Source organism: Varanus komodoensis, unplaced genomic scaffold (genome assembly GCF_004798865.1).
Source record: "Varanus komodoensis strain SLA01 unplaced genomic scaffold, ASM479886v1 scaffold3, whole genome shotgun sequence".
Taxonomy (NCBI): domain Eukaryota; kingdom Metazoa; phylum Chordata; class Lepidosauria; order Squamata; family Varanidae; genus Varanus; species Varanus komodoensis.
The window spans coordinates 24,166,988-24,189,150 of NW_025335761.1; the positions used below are offsets into that span (position 1 = coordinate 24,166,988).

Genomic DNA, 22,163 nt, shown 5'->3' on the forward strand with positions numbered 1-22,163 from the left:
TATTGGAAAAACAATTCATACCTTACATCACCCAACAGCTTCAAAGAAAAATTTAAAACCATATCCATTGTTGCATGAGTAGAAGCCAACCTGCACAACACTTTCCCATCCTGTCCTTCCATAAACTCTCAAGTGCCCCCAAAAATTATTCCTGAGGGTCCCTCACCTACCCAGAGCACATATTGTGGAGTGGGAAAGGCTGCAAAAGGGTGGGGAATCTGCATCACTTGGAAATACCATGATGTCAGTGGATGAACACAACTGGATTTTACTAAATAAGATGAGAAAAGTGCAATGGCAGTTATTTGAGATACTTTACTCTGGCTAAGTTTTCACCTCAAGATTTCATATGTTGAACATAAATAAATATACATTAACCCAAACTGCATTTTCCGATATCTTGCAAAAACACCCCACCTTATGCCAAGTATAAATATGTTTTCATTGTCTTATGCTGTTTGCATAGAGATTTCACATATAAGAGTGCTATTCCATATGTGAACGCATATACATGCTTTCATAGATGTGTCAGGTATCCTTTTGTTTGTGTGCCAAACTAACAACTGTATTCTGTTTCACGTGAATTTATGTGCTATATGGGTAGGGAGATCCAGTGTCATTATCTGATTTTTAAAAGAAGGGCTTTTATTCCTTAGAAAAAAATGGAATGTCATATAAATGCAGTATATTGCCACTACACAAAATCCACACACTTCAAAAGAATTTCTTCCATTCCTAATAATATTGTTCATATGCTCTTAATAGACATGGTACATACAAATTTATACATGAAGCAAGTGGGTAAGGAGGCCTTTCCCCCTCTTTCAAAAAACTAGAACCCTGGGTCATCCCATGAAGCTGATTTATGTGAGTTTCAGAAAGATAAAAGGAAGTACTTCCTCACACAGAGCATAGTTAAAACAGGGGATTCAATTTCACAAGATGTGATGGCTACCTATTTGTATGGTTTTTAAAAGAGGCTGGACAAATTGGTGGAGGATAATACTGTGGGCTATATGCCTTCTCCAAGATCAAAGACAGCATACTTGTATCTTCCAGTTGCTGGGAACATGTTGTTCTCATGAGCTGCTTGCTTGTGTGTTGTCTTGCCTATGGAGAGCCAGTTGGCTGCTGTGTGACCAGAATGCTGGACCAAAAAGACTCTTGATTGGATTCAGCATGGCATTTCTTATGATTCTATGAGATTGAGGACTCCAAGCTGATTTCTGTGTGCCATATTTGGAGAACGTGGAATCGGTTGCATTAACAAATGTAATGGAATAAGTCATGATGGCTAGTAATATATTGACTGACTTGCTCCATGTTCTCTTCAGTGTTGGTTACTTAGTTACCAGTTTCCTGAATGTTAGGGGTTCACATGATTGTAGTCTTATTTCACATTTATAAATATACCCAAAGCCATTATCACTTGCAACACCAAGGAGGAATACTAATTATCCTTAAGAGGCGCAGAACTGGAAGAGTAGGCACTGAACAGGCACATGACTTCTGCAGAAGCACACAACTTATTTCACTGAATAATCCAATTACTGTGCATAGCTCATTACAGTTTAGGCTGGTTTCTGTTAAAGTGCTTCACACACTTCAGCTAGCAATGGACACGATTAATACTTGAACAGTAAATAGTTTTCCATTTGCAACAGAGAAAAAGTAATAGATGGCTATTACCACATTTCTCTTGGGAGAAATAGACTCCTACTGTATCATCTACTCTTTCCATGAATGTGGATCTTAACACAGGAACAAGCCTTTCCATCTGCCTTCACCCCAGTGCAGCAATCCTTTTTATTAGATCTATATCCTGCTTTTTTCCAATGAACTCAAAGCAGCTTACATAATTTTCTTCCTTCTGCTCTGTTTTATCCCCATAACAATAACTCTACGAGGTAGGTTCGGCTGAGAGTCTGTGACTGGCCCAAAGTCACCCAGGTGGCTCCACAGCTATGTGAGCACTAGAACTTAGACTGCCTGAGTCCCAGATCTGTGCTCTTAATCACTGGACCACATTACCTCGCACCCTGGATTTCAGCATTGTAGGTACCCAAATAATCCTTTGACATGGTAGCATAAACCCTTTGTGTAATATACATTCTGAGAAAACGTTTTAGAATGTGCTCAACATGTATGTAACACCAGGATTTTTCAAGTTCAGTTTTCAGAGTGATGAATAAAAGATTTAAGAAATGTGATCATATACTTATTCCCACATTATGATTTCTAGAAACTAGACAATAGATGTTTTTGTAGAGTATTGATAATTAGAACTGTTTTACACTGTGAAAAAGTAAATCCTGAGCTATGAACTGTGACTACAACTCTTGAATTGTAAGAGCAAGAAACATTTCTGCCTCTAAGGGTGCACTGCCATTGATATAATAGAAGGAAGGTTTCAAGTTTCATCTTTTCTTAGAGGTCTCCTCTTCTTGATATTGTTGGTAGATCTGTTTTTGTCTTCTTGATTAGGCCTTAAATGCAACGGAAAGTTTATGTATTTGAAAGGGTTTAAATTTATTTGAATTCAAAAAATTGAACCATATTTTAACTGCATTTATCTGCATTCGTTTCTCTTTCTAACCCTGTGTAAATCATAATTCAATTTGTACTAATCTGATTTTTCATTCAAATGCCCTTCCTTACTATAGCTTAATGTCTACTGGCAAAGCTAGTCACTAAATTATTTTTCAGGCTTTCCTCTGAACAAAATAGTAAGACCAACATTTAGCATATGGAGGTACTTCCACACTGCAAGTTGTTCTGAAAAAAAAATACAATTTTCAAATACTGTCAAATAAAATAGATATTTCAAAGTGCTAGTAGGATGACAAAATACCCATCATGGCAAAAGGGTCCTGTAGACATTAAAAAATTCTTCAAGGATTTAAGTAAGGAGGACCATACTGATGAAAGTGGAAATGGTTTTACCCCTTCCAGAAATCTTCTTCCAACTCCTTCTGTAATATCAGAAATATTCCAAAGAGTCCATCCATCAGCAACAGCATTTTCAAGTAAACAAACACTGCACACAAATGTATCCAGCAGCTTCATTTGTAGGCAAGATGATACCTAAAGTTTGGGAAAAAATGATCCAGCTCTTGCAACAGCAATATAATTTTCTGGAACCCTGTTGCCAATAACTGAAATTGTATACTGGCAGGAAGCTTTTAAATTACTAATACCATCATGCCATTTGCTCAGCAGACATTCTCTGAGACTCAGAATATGAATGCGTAATGGAATCTGTGCAAGGAAAAAATCAATGAAGCACTATGTCTTGCAGTACTTACAGATGGATGGACAAATGTGAGGTGAAAAGGAATCATAAATGTGATAACACCTCAACCAGATTTTTACAGAAATATTCAAACAGGAGATTATGGGCATCGTGCAGAATATATCAGCTGTACAATATGTTAAGTTCCAGAGCGAGTTGGTATGGTAAAGTATTTGCTTTGCTGACTGACAATGCAAGTAATAAAAAGCAGCATGGGAAATCATAATGGATAAGAATCCACACATTATTGAAATAAGATGTTCATGTTGTGGACTAAACTTGCTTCTTAATGACTTCATGAAGCTGGACATCCTCCAAGAGATCTACAGATAAGCAAAACAAGTTATAAAAGCTATTCATATTCCAGCTGAAGTCTTCAAGAAGCAGCAAGAAAGAAAAAATGCAAAGAACAAGACACTGACATTGAAGTCTTGTAGTAAAACTTGATGAGGTGGAATTGTGATATCTAAAGTTTACTAAAACCAACCAGCCAGCCATGCTCTTAAAGAATCCAGAAATGTAAGGACGACTCTCTTTTGGGTTCAGTTACCAGACTCCTGAAGATTCTAAAGCCAATTTCTTCAGCTGTCACTGCAACCAAATTAGACTGTACAGTTTCGTCAGAAATTCCTTATCAAATTGCCAAGATGGAAACAACTGCTTTTGAAACTCCAATTATATCCTTTACCCTGATAAGTACAAAAGAAAGTGAAAATTTTTATTAGGAAATTGAAAGAATTTTGTTGCCATACAATTCATGCTACTGCAAATCTGCTGAATCCAAGATTCAATTGCAGAAATGTAAGAGATAATACACAGCTCATTTGATTGCAAATGCGAAGCTTACTTAGGACTTGGATGGTGAAAAGGCACTTTCAAATGCTGCAGGATACAGAATGATATAAGCTGCTTTGAGTTTGTTCTAAGAAAAAAGCAGGAAATAAATCAAATAAATAAATAAATACAGAACATCTTCAGGAACTGGTCAAGGCATGAAGTCTGGAATTCTATCAAACATGATGGCAAGGACTTTGTAAAACACTGTTTCTGATGTCTCTTCATCTTTAGGTGGTCCACATTGCTTCATTTCTTGCAGCATGTGGAAGAAACTGGTTTGAAAATGTACCAAATCAAGAAATAAAACAACATGTAAAAGGGTAGAAATGCTTAATTTGACCTGGGCAAAGCTTCAGTTTTTATAAGCCATAAAAACTATGATGAACACCAAGATAAAGATGCAGAAGCAGAAACAGAAGTGGGTAGTAATGAGACTGATTAAATTCCATGTATATTCAGTTATTTGTGTAGCAATGAATGTTTTATGTCTGCTTGACACAGCAGACACACAATTTTCTTTTTCTCTTTTACAAATGTTGATGGTTTCTCCTGCTTTTATTGTTTTTCACCTGCTGCTGATAAACTGGCAAAACCCAAGATGACTCTTACAGAGTTCAGAACAAAAATCAAGAAAGAATAAATTAAAAGTGAATTCAGCTTGCAATTATTGACTAAATAAACTGCATTTTAATATGCCAAACAATGTTCTATCAAAACAAGGCACATGCAATACATTTTATGTTTCTTAAATAAGAGGGTGATTTATTCTTTTCAATGCCAGGTGAAAACCTTTTTATTTTCCCATTATTTTAATGTTTAATTGGTTTTAAGGTGGTTTTATTTATTGGAAATTGGATGCTGTGCTCTATTTTATTTATTTTATCTTGTTTTTATTTTAAAACTGTCCCAAGATGCTTGTAGTGGATGGTATATAAAAGCTTTTAATTAATTAAATTTTCAATCTGTAAAGAGTACTAATATTGCTTTTTTGTATTATTTTGATAATATCCCCACTCCCAAACACCAGAAAAAATATATCTCCCCACCCCAGCTTCAACATTCCTAGAAATTCTACTTCTCTAAATTTACCCTACTGGTACTGTAAATGTAGTAACAGCATCCACTTTAGCATTTCTTCCTTATTTTGAAAACTTTAAAAAATGAGAAGGAACTTTTATAGTAAGTGAGCAATTTTCTGCATTCTGGAAAAGTTGAAAAGAAGGTATTATGAAGTTTCACTGTCAAAAAATGTGTTCTTTTTGTACGTCAAAAGGGATTTAACATTATAATTAGACTGCAGTGGTAAACACTTGTATAGTAAGTTTCAGTGTGGAGTATACATCCCTTTGGAGCATTATAATCCCAATAATCAGGTGTTTGGCAGGAAGAGGGGGAATGAGTCCAATTCCTACTCCTGAACAGCTAATTACCATAATTTTTAAATGGTGAGAAAAGGGGGGCTCCAGCAACAGAGACGCCCATAAAAAATTTTCAGGTATTGGAATCAGAGCAAATCTGAATTTGTACTCCATATCTGCAGGTCATATAGTGAAGGTATGCTGAATGCACATCCAGTGTATGATGGCCTAGCTGCCTCATTTTTCATATTTTCAAAAGGAATGCTGAAAGTATTCTCAGCTCTGCAGAAAGTAAAGCAGCATAATTCATCAGCTGTAAGCAATATGCGACAAGAAACACATTAAACCAACCACTGAGTTCCAGTTTCTGGACAGATGATAATGTTAATATCATGGATTACCTGACAAAGCTAATCATATTCTGATGTTACCAGAGTTGATAAAACAACAGTTTGTGCAATCTTACAAAAATCTTATGACCTTTGGTAAGATCCAATGGACTGCTGTGCTTACACAACTGACATATTGCTACTGTACAGAACCTCTAGTTCAACGCCCCAGCAAACCCATTGCACCGGTTTATGCTACTGGCATGCTGTATTAGAAGCAACCTCTGCATTTTTAATGACAAATCAAATTTGGAAAATGCTGTTATACTCCTCTTACTGGTTATTGTAAAGGATCAAATTAACAGCATATCCACTCTGCCTGAACACAAGTGCAAGTCTACTGAAGTTATATACTACTAATAAAAAAGCATATTTCTTATTGCTATCACTATAAAAAAGACAGCAATCACTTTGAAGACCACTTGCTCAAACCAGAAGGGGTTTAAATAAAGATCTGCAAAGACAATTTGTAAGAATCTTTAAGTTTATAATTTTTTAAAATTGTATTTGAAAAATAAATATAGGTATGGCAAAAGATATTACACTTATATAACTATTTAGAATTGCTTAAGTGTGAGTCAAACAGCCTTTTGAAATAATTAAAATGAAACTGAATGTAAGAACAATTTTCTATGTTTCTGGAGGGGTAATGAAACAATTCTGAAATAAGAATGATACAATTCATAAACATTTACATACTAAATCATTAGTACATTATATGTAACAATTTTTGCATCAATCATATGTGAAATATCTTTACTAATTATAATCTAAATAAAATTATAATGGAATTTTGTTAATCTTAATTCTTTATGCTTGTGTGAGAAACACGGACTTTTATGAGTTGCTTGTGTTATAGTATCATTAGCATTTTTGTTTAATGTTACTGATGATTTCCACAGAGAATATTACAATGGGCAATACCAACACTGTACACTGTACCGCAAACTGTAATATAATAGTAATAGAAAATAATTGTAGCATTAATCAATAGGAAGCAATATAACAAAATTTTAATTTTACACAGGAATATCTTATACAGTATCAAGTACAGAAGGGTACAACTTTTACAGATATTTTCTGTGGCTTTCAAACACACAACATACTGCATAGTTGGTATCAAAAGCTACAGTCAAATAATATCCACCCAACACTGTTCCAGGATAAGTAGTATAGCAACAGCAGCAAAAATAAAATCAGGAAATGAGTGCCGGAATATATGTAAATATTAAACAGGAACTGTCATTACTCAACATATGTAAGAGGGTTGGGAGATACAGGAGCAAAGGAAGTTGACTAATTATTCATACATTCAGGAGTAGGAACAAAGCAGGATTATGCACAGATAAACAGTTTCTATTCCTAAAACTTTGATTGCACTTCCACATTGATAACAGGCAACCATGTGAACAAATACAGCGTAAAATCCCTAGCAAATTTCGACCATTTGTTCTATCCCTTATATGAGGCAAGCTGCTGCCAGAATACACTGCAAGCTTAGTAAAAACCTGGACAAATACATTCCAATGGGTATGGGCCACTCCCTAAGTTTTTACAAGTACCTTTTCAGGGTTTCTGTTTGCATTTTAAATGCATTGTGATTGATGAAGGCCTCAACATTGGCGGAGCTAAAGCTACAAAACATCTTCCATTAATTTTACAATGGGCAATACCAACACCAGTAGGTCACCAGAGCGAATCACATCACAGGGAATAACCACTCACTGAATGGGAAATGAACCAAAAGTAGCTCAAACTGGTGCCTTTAAGATAGGACAAGTCAGCAGAACTGACTTCCATGGGCTCTGCTTATCCATCCCTTTCTGAAAAGACTAGTTTGGGCTAGCTTCCAGTTATGCTTTCAAGTGTTAGCTTCCTGTTATGCTAACCACTGTTCCTGCAAGCACAAGGAACAGTGGTTCCTGCTAGTATCCTGGGCACTCCTGGATACTGCCTTAAGCTTATTTGGTGGGGGGGGGGCGGGGGGAGGGTGTTTGCAAGGGTGGCAATGGTGGTAACAATGTCAGTGTCTACGAGCTTATGCTGGGATTTTTGCCTCATCTCACCAAAACTGAATTTAAGTCCCGTTCATTGAAATGTGAGAAAGCAGACAATTAGAACTCAAAGACAGAAATCTGTTCAAAGACACATAGCGGTTTTCATGGCAAAACAGGAATATGAACTCCAGGCTGAACACATGAAATTAGGTGAATAATCTGTACCACTTCATGCAAAAAAGTAAACCATTGTCAATTTCCCACCTCCCCCCACAATTATTAATGATTAGCACTTATCTAATGTTTAGGTCCCTCTCAACCACACATTATTGCATGCCATTCTCCCCCTGTTCCTTTAGGGAACAATCCTGAGGCCCTGTGAGGCTGGGTATGGGGATAATAGATGTGCCACAGCACACTCCCCAACCACTGCTGCTCTGGAAACACTGAGGGAAGGAGACATGTGGGGAGAGGTACTTTGTATCTGCTGGACTGAGCAAGACCTCATTTTGACACAGTTCCAGAAAGATTTTACTGATATTTCTTCTACTGAAATGTCCCCTTTGAAAAAGGTTTTTTAAAAAGATGGACACTTTCCACTCTTTTAACCTGCCCAGTTAAGAGTCCAATTGGCCCAAGCAGTATATTTCCTCCCTTTCCTTTAGGATAGTTTTGTCAAATTGTATTCTCTTGATAGATCTCCAGAGTGGATGAACAGTATGTCAGTTCTAGTTAAGCATGAACGGGGTCCAGCTTTTGCAATAAAAACAAACAAACAACCTGTAATATTGTGGCATCTATAGAAAGGAGAGTGCATCTTAAAACAGATCAGGTTATATTCTCTATATTGGTTAAACTACTGTGAACTGAACTATGTTGTTTCTTACCTCACTATCATAAGCTTTAAACATCCTTTTGAAAACTGTGCACACGTACCTTTAAGCTCTCATGCAGTGTTGCTATGGTAATGGAAAAAATTTCTGCATAGTTAACAAGTCAATGTCAGGTAATGGAGGCTCTGCAAAAATAAGTTAAGCATTTGCCTAGGGCACTGAAAAACAAGTTGCCCATGAAAACTACAAACCAGGAAAAAGTGTTTTAGATTGAATATGATTTACAGAATTTCTGCAGACCTCTTACATGTTAATTGATATTGCTGGAATGTAAGATTTCTCAGTTAGCAAACAACTAAAGTAGGGGATTGCTGCAGAATGACTATTTCTCTTCATTACTTTAAACATATGTTATGTAATATGTAGCATGCTTTATTGCATTTGAGCAGCAAATACAGAGTGGCAAAGGGAAAATCAGCTGTTAAATTTGTGTTACTATTACTCTCAGTTACTGAAAGCATTTATAATCTGCATATATAACCTTTGTGTACATTTAGAACAACACAAAAGGCAACTTGCTTGTTGCTAACATTTTTTTCTTTTGATGCACACTGACAATTCACAAAATTCTTAATGTTTTATTTGGTAGCAGCCTCTTTTAAAAATTAGATTTTATTGTATTTTATGATCAAGCAGTGTTACTTCCAATTAAAGTACTAAGTACTTCAAGCTCCTCTAATTTCCTACTGAACATAACTGTGCTTTACATAAGATGCATTGTTGACCTCAGTATTTTAGCTTCCCCAGCCCAACAAGCCAAGAATGTCTCTGAACACAACCTCACCAACAGGCACATACTCCTGCCAAGATTAAGCATATTCATGTTTCAATGAATTTAGTATGAAATGGCACATTTGGACAGAAGAAAGCCCTACAACTCCCCCCTTACTGCACCCAGCTTGTCTGGCTGGGGAATAATGGGAGTTGAAGAACTTTTTGCTCTCTAAACATGCACAGGATTGCACACTTAGTGAATGAAACTGAGCCACTAAGCATTAAGCATGTGATTAAATCTCTCCTACTGAAATCAGACCATCTTCAATGTGCTTAACTTTCCTAAAGAAAAAAAGCTCCACTGTATATTTTAGTATAATTGCAAGTCTCACAGACAGAAGATTCAATAGGAGCTGTAAAAATCTATAACATGGTGCCACTGGAAAAATCAACAACAAAGTTTCTAAACTGCATACAATAATATCTGAGGGCATATAAGTTCAGAGAACATCTTAAGATGTGCAGCAGAGAGTTGAAAAAGAAGACCATAGTATAAGATATTATATTATGTAATATATGCAGTTACGTAACATGAACAAATTCAAACTAGATCAGTACTTCACAAAAATAAGACCTTATGCTCTTGGTGGGTGAATCCTCCAGTCTAGCAAACAAAAACCCAAAGCAAAACACAATTATTTACTTAAACTATTAATGTATTTTTAAAACAATTTTCAGCACTTAAATATCTCACAAGGCAAGTTTACAAGCAAAACTACATATACTTAAAATGATCAGTGCTGGAAATCTACAGGATGTCAATAAGATTTCCAAATCATGAGGTATAATACATTAACTTCTGCTACTTTGCAAATACATTTGGGGTAGATGAACACACAGAATTCAGAAACAACTGCAGCAAGTCATGGCAACACTGTTGTAGCCCTCCCTCCCTTACAGTGGGCTATAAAAAGAAGGGCTGGCTTCAGTCTAAGGTTTTGCATTGAACCAAAGCCTGCTCACAATCTGTGGTTAGCAGGACGTGTGAGTATAAAAGCCTCCTGCTCTTCCTAGGAAGTGCATACTAAACTGTTAAATTTGCTTTCCAATGGCAAATTTATTTTTAGCACACAGATTTCCAGAATGCTGCCTACACAACTAGAAAAGTATTAGAAGGCCAATAAATTGTGACAACTGATTCTCTTATCAGTTTTTCAAGTGTAAATGCTAAAGTCAACAATGTTAAGGCACCTGAAACTACCAATCCTATTATCTTCCTGATTTCTATTCTATATTTTTACTTCAGATATCTTTTAAATGTAGAAAACTACAACTAATATGTTATTTTAATCTGCAAATTACAGATTTACAAAATTAAGCTGCTCTAAACAATACAGTTTAGATATTAACTCTGACTTAGTGATTGAGCTGTTTCTTTCTAAAGAAATGTATATCTCATTTCTAAAAAACAAGCAGGATCAAGATAAAGAAGTTGAGAGGAAATGCATCGCAAAGCATATTTATAGATCATTAAGTCCTAAAAGCATCATATTCACCAAAACTAGTAATTTGTAGTATAGACAAACCTTCATCTAAACCAAAGCAGAAAGAAATACCTTCCTCAAGTATCCCTTTTTCAGTCCTATAAACAGAGCAAAGCCCAAAATGAGAAAGTTTGTACAAGTAATCCTACTAGTAAATGCCTGAGCTAGATATAGTATCAACTAAGTAACATGGCTAATGCACCAAGGTATGAAATGTCATGGGCTACAATCTTTGCAACACTTTTGAGCTGTACCCAATGCTGTCTTTCCACTAGGAGAACAGACACTGGTGGCAGACAGAATTCCGCCCTCCTCCACTGGGCTTCCAAACACGCACCTCCTCACTGCAGCACCACATAGACCTCCCCCACAAATCTGCTTCGGAGGATCCCTCAATGGCAGATTGAGTGATCTACATGGGGGAAAGTAGCTGGGGAAGGGAAATTCCAGTTACAAGTGTGTATGTGTGCTCACATTATGCCGAGTTTAGTGCTTTGGTTTGTTCAAACTATTTTCCAAAATATTAAAATGCTTTTAATATTCATAAATACTCAACGTCCAATATACAATTTTTATGGCAACATGAAAGAAAAAATGCATCATCTTATATCCTATCCTTGTTCTAAGGTGGTCAAAGCAACCTATATGGCTTCCATAACCCTTTTTAACCTAACATGTGGCTAGACTGAGCAGGTTTATCTCTATACTAAACACATCCAATGAAATTGATGGCTTGTAGCACTCAGAAGTAACCCCCACTTTACTTGATGTGGCTTATGCACATGTCCAGGACTGTACCTTTAATTTAAACCCTACTGATGCTATTCATCATGGCACAGTTTTCTCAAAATGTGATATGTTGGTTTATCTTTAAATTGGTATGGCCCAAAGTATACTCCCATGAGGCTACCTGAAAGTAGATTATAAACATTCACATAATTAATTCTACACATTGATTTGATGGGTGACCTGTTGAAACAATTCGAAAATATTAGACCTGCCAAAAAAATGAAAGCTGAGAAAGCATGCAAAAAGGGAAGTATAAAAGGGGACTTCTCTGACCTGGTGCCCTCCTGATGTGTTGGATTACAGCTACTATAGGGTTTTTTTTAGAAAAAGGGTGAGTTTCATTGTACTAGTATCAAATGTGGCCAAGATTCTTCCCATGTTGGACATGCCCATCACTTGGAACAAGCAGTACAAGGGCATCTGGTCATTTCTACATAGTGCATACAATTACAGAATTCTGGATGATGGTTTCAATGATTCAGCCTGCTGATATTTGGAATTTAAGCATTTCTTATATCCACCCTAAATGTCCACTTACAGTAGCAACAATCCAGTACCAATTACGTACACTTCAGCCTCACTGACTTTCAATTGATTTAAGCCAATGTTTATAACCACTTATACTGCTTCTACTCTTTTTGGATACAGCAATTTACATCCTGAATTCCTTTCTATCAATTTAAGAGATGGTCTTGCCTTCAAGACCATTTTCTTTGCCTTAGCTTTTTCAGTCATCTCAATGCTAATTTTTTTCATCCCTTCCCACTCTTCACTTTTCATATCCTTTTCCTTTAGATACCATTTCCCTGCTCATCTTCTCCTAATGAATTGTGTCTCTGTTTTCCATTTTGCATTTGCAATTCACTGGGTAAAGCTCTTTTGATAAACCATTGTACTCTTCATCCAGCATTAGTTGCACTAAAAACAGTAGCAATCATACATGCTTGAGATGCTGTTAATGCACACTCCTTTACACAGAAAAAAGCTCCAAATGACACACTTAAAACAATCCCAATAAACTTTAAAATATATTTATACCTGTTGTAGCTCATAACTGTATTACACTCAACCATCGAGAAATGCATTTTTCTACTGTATGCAATGCATATAAAAGGTCAGTGTGCATACCTTTTTATTTCTCATACCATTTATGTAAATGGAATTAAAGGTAACTGACATAATTATGCGTATCAAAAATGCTATGCCACTTTCCCTTCTTAAAAATAAATCCCAAAGCAGTTTATACTATAAAATCATGATAAAATAGAATAAAACCAATGACTGAAAAAAAAGCAATGATGTAAACAATAAAAACTCAATTAAAATAACTAGGCGCAGTTAACAGTATTTACTGTCAGCAAAATACCCAAAGAAACAAGTGAGTTTACAGTTGACAGCAGAAACACTCCATATTAGCAGTCCTGGCTGATTTCAATAGGAAGATCATTCCACATGATAGAAATCACAACTGAGAAGGCCTTCTTCCCCACCACAATCAAATAATCTTCAACAGGTCACAGTATTAGTCACCAAGTTCTCCTGCTCAGAATGTCATGACCAGGGCAGCCAATACAGAGGATGGTCCCTCAGATAACCTGAGTGCAGTCCTGTTGCTCCTCCTTTGGTTTTTGATACCTGGGCTTTTTACAGCTTAATAAATCATCAATTAACACCCTGCACATGACTCAATAGCAGCCAGCACAGAGCTTTATGCACAGGAATCAAACATGCATGGATAAGATGCTTCACTAAGAAATCAAACTTAAAGGTAGCCCAATATGAAGTGCAATACAATAGTCCAGTCCTGGGGTTAGCATGGATTACTGTGCCTGTGCTTTTCCAGGAATGCCTGTAGCAACCATACATGCCTGAACTGGTAACAGCCCCTGGCCACACAGGCCACTTGGGCTTTAAGTGACAGAGACGAATCCAAGAGCATCCACAGACTGTTCCTGCAGCCCCATCTAGGACAAGTTAACTCCTGGACCTGTGAGCTGCCCATCTACAGAGCCTCCCATCTTATCAGAATTCAATTTCAGTTAGTGGAGCATCATCCAGCCTACCACTGTATCCAAGCACTGGTCTGGGTCCTGCACATCCATACCAAACTCACACGACAGAGAAACAGAGCTGAGTGTCACCTACATAACAATAACACGATGCTCAAAATCCCCTAATGAGCATATTTGTTGGTTTTATATAGATATTAAAAAGCAGGATTGCACCCTGTGGGACAATACAACACAATTGCCAAGGCACAATCCTCAATGCACAAACTTTAGCACAGACCCACCCAGTTCGGCAATATAGTGCTCCAACCTCATGAAGTTATTCCAGAATACTATGGCTGCTGCTATTAAAAACACTATGAGATGAAGAGGAATGACAGCACTGTACTTCCCCCTCCCTTTCTTCATAAAAGTCATCCATGAGAATGACCAAAGCTGATTCTATCCCAAAATCAGACCTGAACCCAAACTGACATGGGTCCAGATACTCTGTATCTTTCAAGAGTTGCTGCATTTTTTCCTGATGCTGCTACTATTACCCTTTCAAACACCTGAAAGGGAATATCTGTAACTAGACAATACTGGTCATAAATGTCTGGGTTGAAGGAGGGCTTTCTCAGGAGTGGTTGCACAGTTGTTTCTTTAAGGGCCACTGCCTCATGTAAAGATGCATTCACTGCTCCTTAAACCCACTCAATCAAGCCTCTGAAGCTAGAGCTAGTGAATTATGATGGGCATGTGGTCAACTGCATCACTGCAAAAAAAATCTCATGAAGAAAGATGGTGCCCTGGATATTTCCAAAAAAACAAAAAACAAAACCGTCTCAACATTGGCATTCAGATCACTATGAAGACAATGTTGTCCTCAAAGTGCGTACCAAATTTCTTTAAGCACACCTTTGCTGGTGCAGTTGACAATGAGCCTTGTACTACTCGAAAAAGTTCAACTGGATGGCAATGAAATTAGGAATGTAATATATACTCTCATGCATGTTGAAATGAGAACCAGTGTTTTAGGAGGGTCGATTTTATACATGAAAAACCAAATACAAGTATTTCTTTTGTTCAATAAAGGGACAGAACTGATTGAGCTACGGTGCATATAAATTATATTTTCAATTCCAATTTTGTGAAATCACAAAATTTATTGCATCAAAGATACACGTTAAGCATATTTTATTACTGTTATAATAAGAGCATAGTGTCAAGAAAAAATATTGGACAGTTGACATGGGAATGCATTTTGCAAAGCTGAATTAGTCCCAGTTCAAATAAATACATGATCCAGAAAGTAGTCCTCATATCAAGCCACTTATTTGCTTGATTTACCCTCTGAGCCTCAAGCTTGTGTGCTTTTTTGCCCACTTCTGCCACCACAACTATTCAAACACAGGATCTTGGACTCTGCGTAATAGAGGCAACCTTTCTAGCTGGTTTCTTCTTGCAGTGCCAATGAGAAAACCCACATAAAAAATTAAGGTAAGACCCATCTGTTCACTAGCAGCAAAAGCTTGCTTCTGTAACAATCCAGAATCCAAACCTGAAGGCAAACCAGTTTTTAATTAATCTTCAAGGAGTGTGGAGATAACTTGCTACAGTTGCAGTCACCTAAGGATATAATGCTTTGGTATAAAGTAAGTTCTTATGAAAACTGTCTAAATTAAAATTATTTTTAGCATAACTGGAAACAAAAGTGCATTTTTAAAACTGTTTTAGCACGCAAACCTATGGCTGCTAGATGACCAGAGGAAATTCCGTGTTCCAGCTTTGACCTTGGAAAAATGCAGCAAAGTTGAAGCTAAGACTCTAAATTTAAAGTGCCCTCCTACTTCCCAGCTAGTGTGGTTATTTTCTCACACACGAATTGCAGGTAGATGGATCACCTAGTCAATTCATCAAACGTGGCTTGGATCTGCAATCTCATAGTATATAGTGCCTTTCCCTTGAGAAGGCCTGAAGAATTACTACCACTTTTTGAATAGAATAAAAATGTATAAAAATGAACAAGAACACAGCAAAACACAAAGCTATTAATGTTAAAAGTATCCAAAAACTGTTTTGTAGTATCATATGGAAATATATTATTCAATTTTAATTAATGTAGTGATCATCCATTAGTTTTCTGTTGAACTAAAAAAAGTAAAAAGGTGTGAAAATCGAGCTATATAAGGGGGGGATTCTAACCCACTTGCAGCTTCTCCAAGCAGAATGATATACTAACTGGAATAATATTATTTTTAAGTGTAAGCCAGATGAATTACGTTGCCTTTTGCTTATGCTTGCAGACATGTAATACTGAGACCTAGCACTCAATGACAAGTTTTGTACAGTTAGGGCATTACATTTTATAATTCGCTAGAATATAAGGAGCGTTTCAAAGCAACTGTGTGAACTGGTCTTATCTGGAATGATTTGTTGCCACATTTCAGTCCAAGAGTATCATTTAAGCATGGATGGCGATAGCAGGTACAGCAGCTATGTACTGTATTTTCTGATAGATCAAGCTCATAAAAATCAGCATAAAAATAAATCCAAAAATAAATCTTTGTTTGCTGCATGGATGATTTCTTCATTATAAAGAAACTCAGAATATGACACATAAAAGGGAAAGAATCTGCAGGAATGGAAACAGATGTTCTAGCATTTTCTTTTGTTACAATAACCCTACAAGTTCTGAGTATACTAGAAAATGAACAAATTATTGATAAAACTATTATTAACGACAGGAACATCTTTTATGTCCTAGTCATGGGTTGGATCCAAGATCTGCCCTCCATGGTAAGGCCTCTATGTGCCGAAGCTCACACTGCATAATCTTGATGGGAGGTGGTCCCCTGTCTCCCTCAGAACACAGCTTACTACATTCAGCAGGGTCTCCTGACTCTCTGGGCAGCACTTTCAGGAGCTGCAGGGACTGCTGAGAGAAAAAAGGGGTCAGAGAAATCCACTTCAGCCTGCACAGTTGCTCCAGTATACATTTGGATCTAACATCAGGCATTTTGTCAATGTTTTACCATCCCAATGATCAAAGATTGTACAGAAAACATGCATTTCTAATTCCTTTAACATTCCACCTCCTCTAAAAATCACCATCCCCTGGTATCGGCTCAAATATTTGTCATCTGGTGGCAAATCGACACAGATATCCATATATTAACAAAGGAAATTAGCACATTCATTCTGCTTTTGTGATTAACTATGAATATGTATTTCAATAATTTTATATTATTCAATTTAAAAATGGTTAATGGAAATTAAGCAGCTCCTTTCCTTTAAAATACACCAGTGGATTCACTATATTAATGTATCCTCAGTTAAAGGAGGAAACTGAACACAGTTCTGATACCAGCAAAGGGGTGCAAAACTGCTCAAGCAACCAGACAAAGTATTTTGCTCCTTTTTCAGTATTAATAATGTTTATGTCTTAAGCTGCTTTCATATAATCCTTCATTGTTTTATAACTGCTGCTACTCTCAGAGGTGACATACTACAAAACTGAAACTAGCTACTGGAAGATTCTATAACAAAGAAGAAAAAAAATAGTAACCCTACTGTTTTCCTCAAATGCATTCTTTATCTTTCGTTTAAAAGCACATTATTTGTTGTACATCAAACAGCAAGATGCTACCCTGATGCAAGTATGTGTCATTCTTAATAGACTGGGTCTAATCTGTAAGTTGCTCCATGTAGACAGTGTACTGCACTGTGAATGGCCAGCCAGGTATTTTATGAATGGAATGGATCACGTGCTCCCAGCACTTCCCCAGCCGATATTTCCCACATAACAGTGTCAACAAGCAGAGAACAGCATTTTTCGACATAAAAACTCGGAAAATTCTAAACATTGAATCTAATACACTCTTTCTATTATCATGCAAAAATTTCATTTCCTGCAAGGCAGACCAGACCAAATGTCGAAAGTGGCGTAGGTTTATTATTTTTTTATGAATGAAGACTGTGGTATGCAAATTAGAACGATTCACAAAAAAGAAAATATGGCGGCTCCTTCCTTCTCAGTTCCACGGGTACTGCAGCACTTCACCTTATCAACTAGCTCAGCGCTGTGTTTCGTACTTTGCCTGCTGCTATTCAGGATTTGTCCCTGCAATTTTATATCATTCTAGCCATTCATAAAAAAAAATCCATTCACTAAAAAAGAAGCAGCAGAAGCTTGTTTGTTTACGGATTCTTCTTACGGAATTAAGATTTTATTTGGAGGAATGCATGCAAGTGACAAGTGTCTTATTCCCCATTCAAAGCCAGGAATTGTTTTTACAATTCAAGTTAACTGCTACAGACATTGAAAAAATAACAACTGCTGCTTTCTCCCCGAAGAATGCTTTTGCACTATAACAGAACCATAACTACTTCGAACTATGTTCAATCAAATAAAATGACTAATTCACAACTCATTCTGCAGAAAAGAATAACCACTGACAGGGCAGGATACAGGAGTCACAGGGAATTGTCATCGTTTTTCATTCCTTGGAATAAATGGGAAAGTTCAGGACAATTGACAGGATTAGCATGTTTCAACACACACGCACACACATATGATTCGAGACTCCATTTTTTTACAGTTACTTTGAAGACTATATCCCTGTAGATGAACAAACGTAAGTCTCCAGTGGATTTCATCCAAGACAAGCACATTAAATATATTAAAATCTTCTCGTCGTTCCACTTAAGGAGGAAAAAGTCCTAACACCTCATTAAAAAATACACTTTGGGGGAAGGTTTAACACTGTATTTGCACTGGCTGACTCATCCAATTAAAATTTAGGAGCAGTTTCCTACAGGATGGGGGTCCCACGCACTACTTGCCATATGAAACAAGCAAAGGAAAATGGGCTTTTTCATAACGTAGCATACAGGCCACTGCAAATCCGGGGTGGGGGATGGGGGTTCAGTCTCCAGCCCAGAGCTGCGCTTAAACACACGCACATACATCCTGGGTCTGTCGTGCCTTTTCAAAACCATAAAGGACGCCTTAATCGCAAGGAAGAACTGCTTTGGGGTATTTACGTATGCAGAAGCACACAGACGTATTCAAAACACGGGAGTAGGATCCAGCTATGCGAGAAACCCGAAGAGCGTCGATAAATGGAGGCGACCCAGCCAAAAGGACCCATTTCTCTCCCCCAAGCCCCGGCCAGTCGCACCAAGCGGAGATGAAAGCGAACTTACTCGTTGTTAGAATTCGCCGTCTCTTCGCTCATTTTTTCCTCACCGTGATCCGATGCGGGGATGGCGCAGCACCGACGCAGCCAGGGCGCAGCAGGAGCTCACCAGAAACCTCACCATTGTTAAACCCCAGACCGGCCTCCACTTCGCACCCGTCCGCCAGAATGGCCTCAATCCTTGGGGTGCCCAAAAAGCGGCAGCCTGCCAACCCCCCGCCCCTCTTCCCTCAGCAAGGAAACGAGAGGATCGTGTTTGTCCAAGAGTTGGATTTATTCCTGTCTGGCAGCGGCAATCCCAGGTCCTTTCGTCTTCTCTCACTTGGAGCGGAGTGGCTGCTGCCTCCGACTAGCCGAGTCTCTCAGCTGCAGCCCGGTTGCCTGACCGTGTCCTTGTGCTGCAGCTGCAACCAAGAATCCACATCTCCCGCTGCTGCAGCAGCAACTCACACTGGCTTTTGCCTCCTCCCCCCTCCCCTTTGCTGCCAGCCTCAGGGCAGGAAGGAAAGAACAGCAAGAGAAATTCCTCCAGACACCAGTAGCGTCCACCGATCCGAAAAAGGGAGCGCGAAAAAAAGAAAGAAAGGGGGGTGGGGAGAGAAAGAGGCGGCACAGCCTAGACCAGGAACAAGCAGAGGCAGGACTAAGAGGGGAACTAATTCAGCCCCAGGCAGGCGAGGAAGAGGGAGGAGGGAAGGTAAAAAGGAGAAGGGGGGAGTTTTAAAGCAGCCAGGAGTTACACGGCGGAGGGAAGATGCGTCCCGGCTGGTGGTGCTCGAAAAAGCCAAGGCAACTAGGAAAAGGGGTCGTTTCTCTCGCCTTCCCCAGAAGGAGAGCAAGTTCAGTAGTGTCCCCCCCTCCCCGCTCCTTGCGGGAAAACTGGCGGAAGCGTTGATTTCAAGCCCCTTCCGCCGCTCAATCTGAGAGGCGAGGGAAGGAGAGGAGACCGCAGCCCTCGTCCAATTGCCCGTTGGGAAGCCTCATCCCATGGAGCCTCGAAACGCTCGGGGCTGGCACCGAACTTTCCTACAGAAATGGTGGCGGCGAACCGCGCTGTGCGCACTGCCGCCCGCCCTTCTTCCTCGCGAACAGACCCCGGAGCCACTTAAAAGTGCCTCGGAAGAACACGGAGCCGAAGCTCCTTGCCTCTCCCGTCCGCTCGGGGCAGGGGCGAGCCGCCCACCCTAGTGCAGAAGCTCTCGTGCCCCCTTCTGTAAAGGGGCTGCTGGATGGCTGTCCTTCAGCAGCTTTTCCTTCCCTCCTGACCCCGCCTTAAAAAAACTAATAAACAAAAACCGCCTCGGGAATTGTCCTCTTAAGTTTGCACAGTAAACCCGCCTTGGTTATGGCAACAGCAGCTTCCCGAGCGAGCCAACCCAGCAGCCCCGTCTCCTCTTCCCCCTTCGCGCTCTGGCTGGCGTGGGGCTCGGGGCCGCCTTCGGAATTGGTCCCAGGCAGCCCTCCAAACGAACAATTAAGAGCCGGAGTTGGAGCAAGTTTTGCGAGAGCGGCCAGGCCAGTCCTGGATTGTTTGCCTGCGACGATGCGCACGGACTCTCCTCCAGAGGCCGGGGATTCTCGCTTCGACTGGCTTAACTACCCTGAAGGAAGAGAGCCAAAGGGGAAGGAAGGGAAATAATCCGTGTATTTTTCTCTCCTCCTTTCCTAGTCCGCTGATTTCTACCCAGCACTTTAGCTCGCGCCATGTAAACGAGTTTCCTTAGAGCAGTTCCCCTCTCGCCTTAATGTTTCTCCTCCCCCGCACCCTTTTTGGAAGCGCAGCGAGCGTCTCTCACGCGCACGGCGACCGCGGAGGGATACGTGGACCTTTTCACAGGCCTACACGCACACGCTTCTCTCGGAGTGTGCGCACGGAAAGACGCGCGGGGCGGGGGTGGGGAGAGGGTTAGGCGGGAGGGCTACGGAGCCTGCTTGCGAGGGCGGGATGGGTCGTACGTGTTTCGAGGCAAAGGTGGCTGGTGGGCCAGGAATGCTGGAGCTGGAAGGCTGCACGGCGCATGCACTCGCTCGCTGCCGCCGAGGCGCTTCTGTTTCTCTCTCGCGGTTGTCTCTGCAGCGGGAGTCGCTGGCAGCCGCGGGGCACGAGGATGGCACATTGGCTGCCCACGCGCGCGCGGGCGCGGGCATCCTGGCCTCGTGGAATGCCGGGGCGGCGGGCTGGTTTCTCTAGTCTAGAGGGAGCCCCACGGACAGAGCAGCGCCACTGCTGTGCCCGTGATTGCAGCTGCAGGATCGCAGCCGACCTCCAAAGAGCGAGCCCCGTCTGGGTAGATCGGTAGCACTGTTCGGGCTGTCGTTTGCCCTTGTTTCGCTTTTAGTGGGAGCAGGTCAGGCACATTGCAATTACGAATCGCGTCCTTTTAGATACAGTATCGCATCCCCTGCAGTCCAAGCGTGCGTTCATTTTCTTGCCGCCGGCAGTCGTATTCGTCGATTCGTTCCATTCAGCTGCATTTTCTGCTTCCCCTTTCCCACGTGGGGCTCTTGAGAAGGATGCGATTGCTGCTGCAAGTTCCGTTTATTATAGGGCTTTGTGGAAGGAGGGCAGCTGGAGTCTTTCCTCCGTGATGAACCCTGAGGATAGTTTCCCGCATAGCACTTCCAGTGCCATGAAACTTATACCTGGTTCGCACTAATAGCAGTTGATGCCTCGATGAGTTTTCCCAGAAAGCTCTCTGCACCAGCAAGTGCTATGGGTATTTTGATAGTTTATGGCAAAGCAACGTTATTCTGTTAGCAGTATTGTAGCATAGGATACAATCCAGACACACCTTCAGTTAAGCGTCCTTCATCAGAGCAGCAGCCCAGTCATGGCTTTAATTAGTTGAACCAACCACGATAGTATAAAAATGATGTCAGCTTTTGAAGCACCACTTTCAAAGGTGCTTCTGCATGTTCTTTAGCTTTGTTTGCTGCTCCCAACAGGTAGTGAGCATAAGTGAATTTTTCAGGTGTGATGTTTTCATCCTGCTTCTTGTTGACACTTTCTTATATTAGGGAGATGAAAGTGCAGTATAATGCTAATCATCTTTAATCAGAACTAAGGCTCTCTGCAGTTTCAAGTGGAATTGCTGCTTTGTAAGTGTGGGAAGAACTGAATGTGAACCAAAAGCTTGGGAAGGGGTAGCAAAACTTTTTGG

At 39.7% G+C, this 22,163-nt stretch overlaps 1 protein-coding gene across 1 annotated transcript in view; it reads right to left on the reverse strand.

Annotated features, from left to right (window-relative positions):
• SPRED1 (sprouty related EVH1 domain containing 1) overlaps positions 1-20,718 on the reverse strand; it is a 93,973-nt gene extending 73,255 nt beyond the window's left edge. The window contains exon 1 of the mRNA XM_044436722.1: positions 19,010-20,718. Coding sequence (XP_044292657.1) covers positions 19,010-19,041 — 32 coding nt within the window. The 5' untranslated portion in view covers positions 19,042-20,718. The remainder of the gene's footprint in view (positions 1-19,009) is intronic.
• Positions 20,719-22,163: the final 1,445 nt, after the last annotated feature.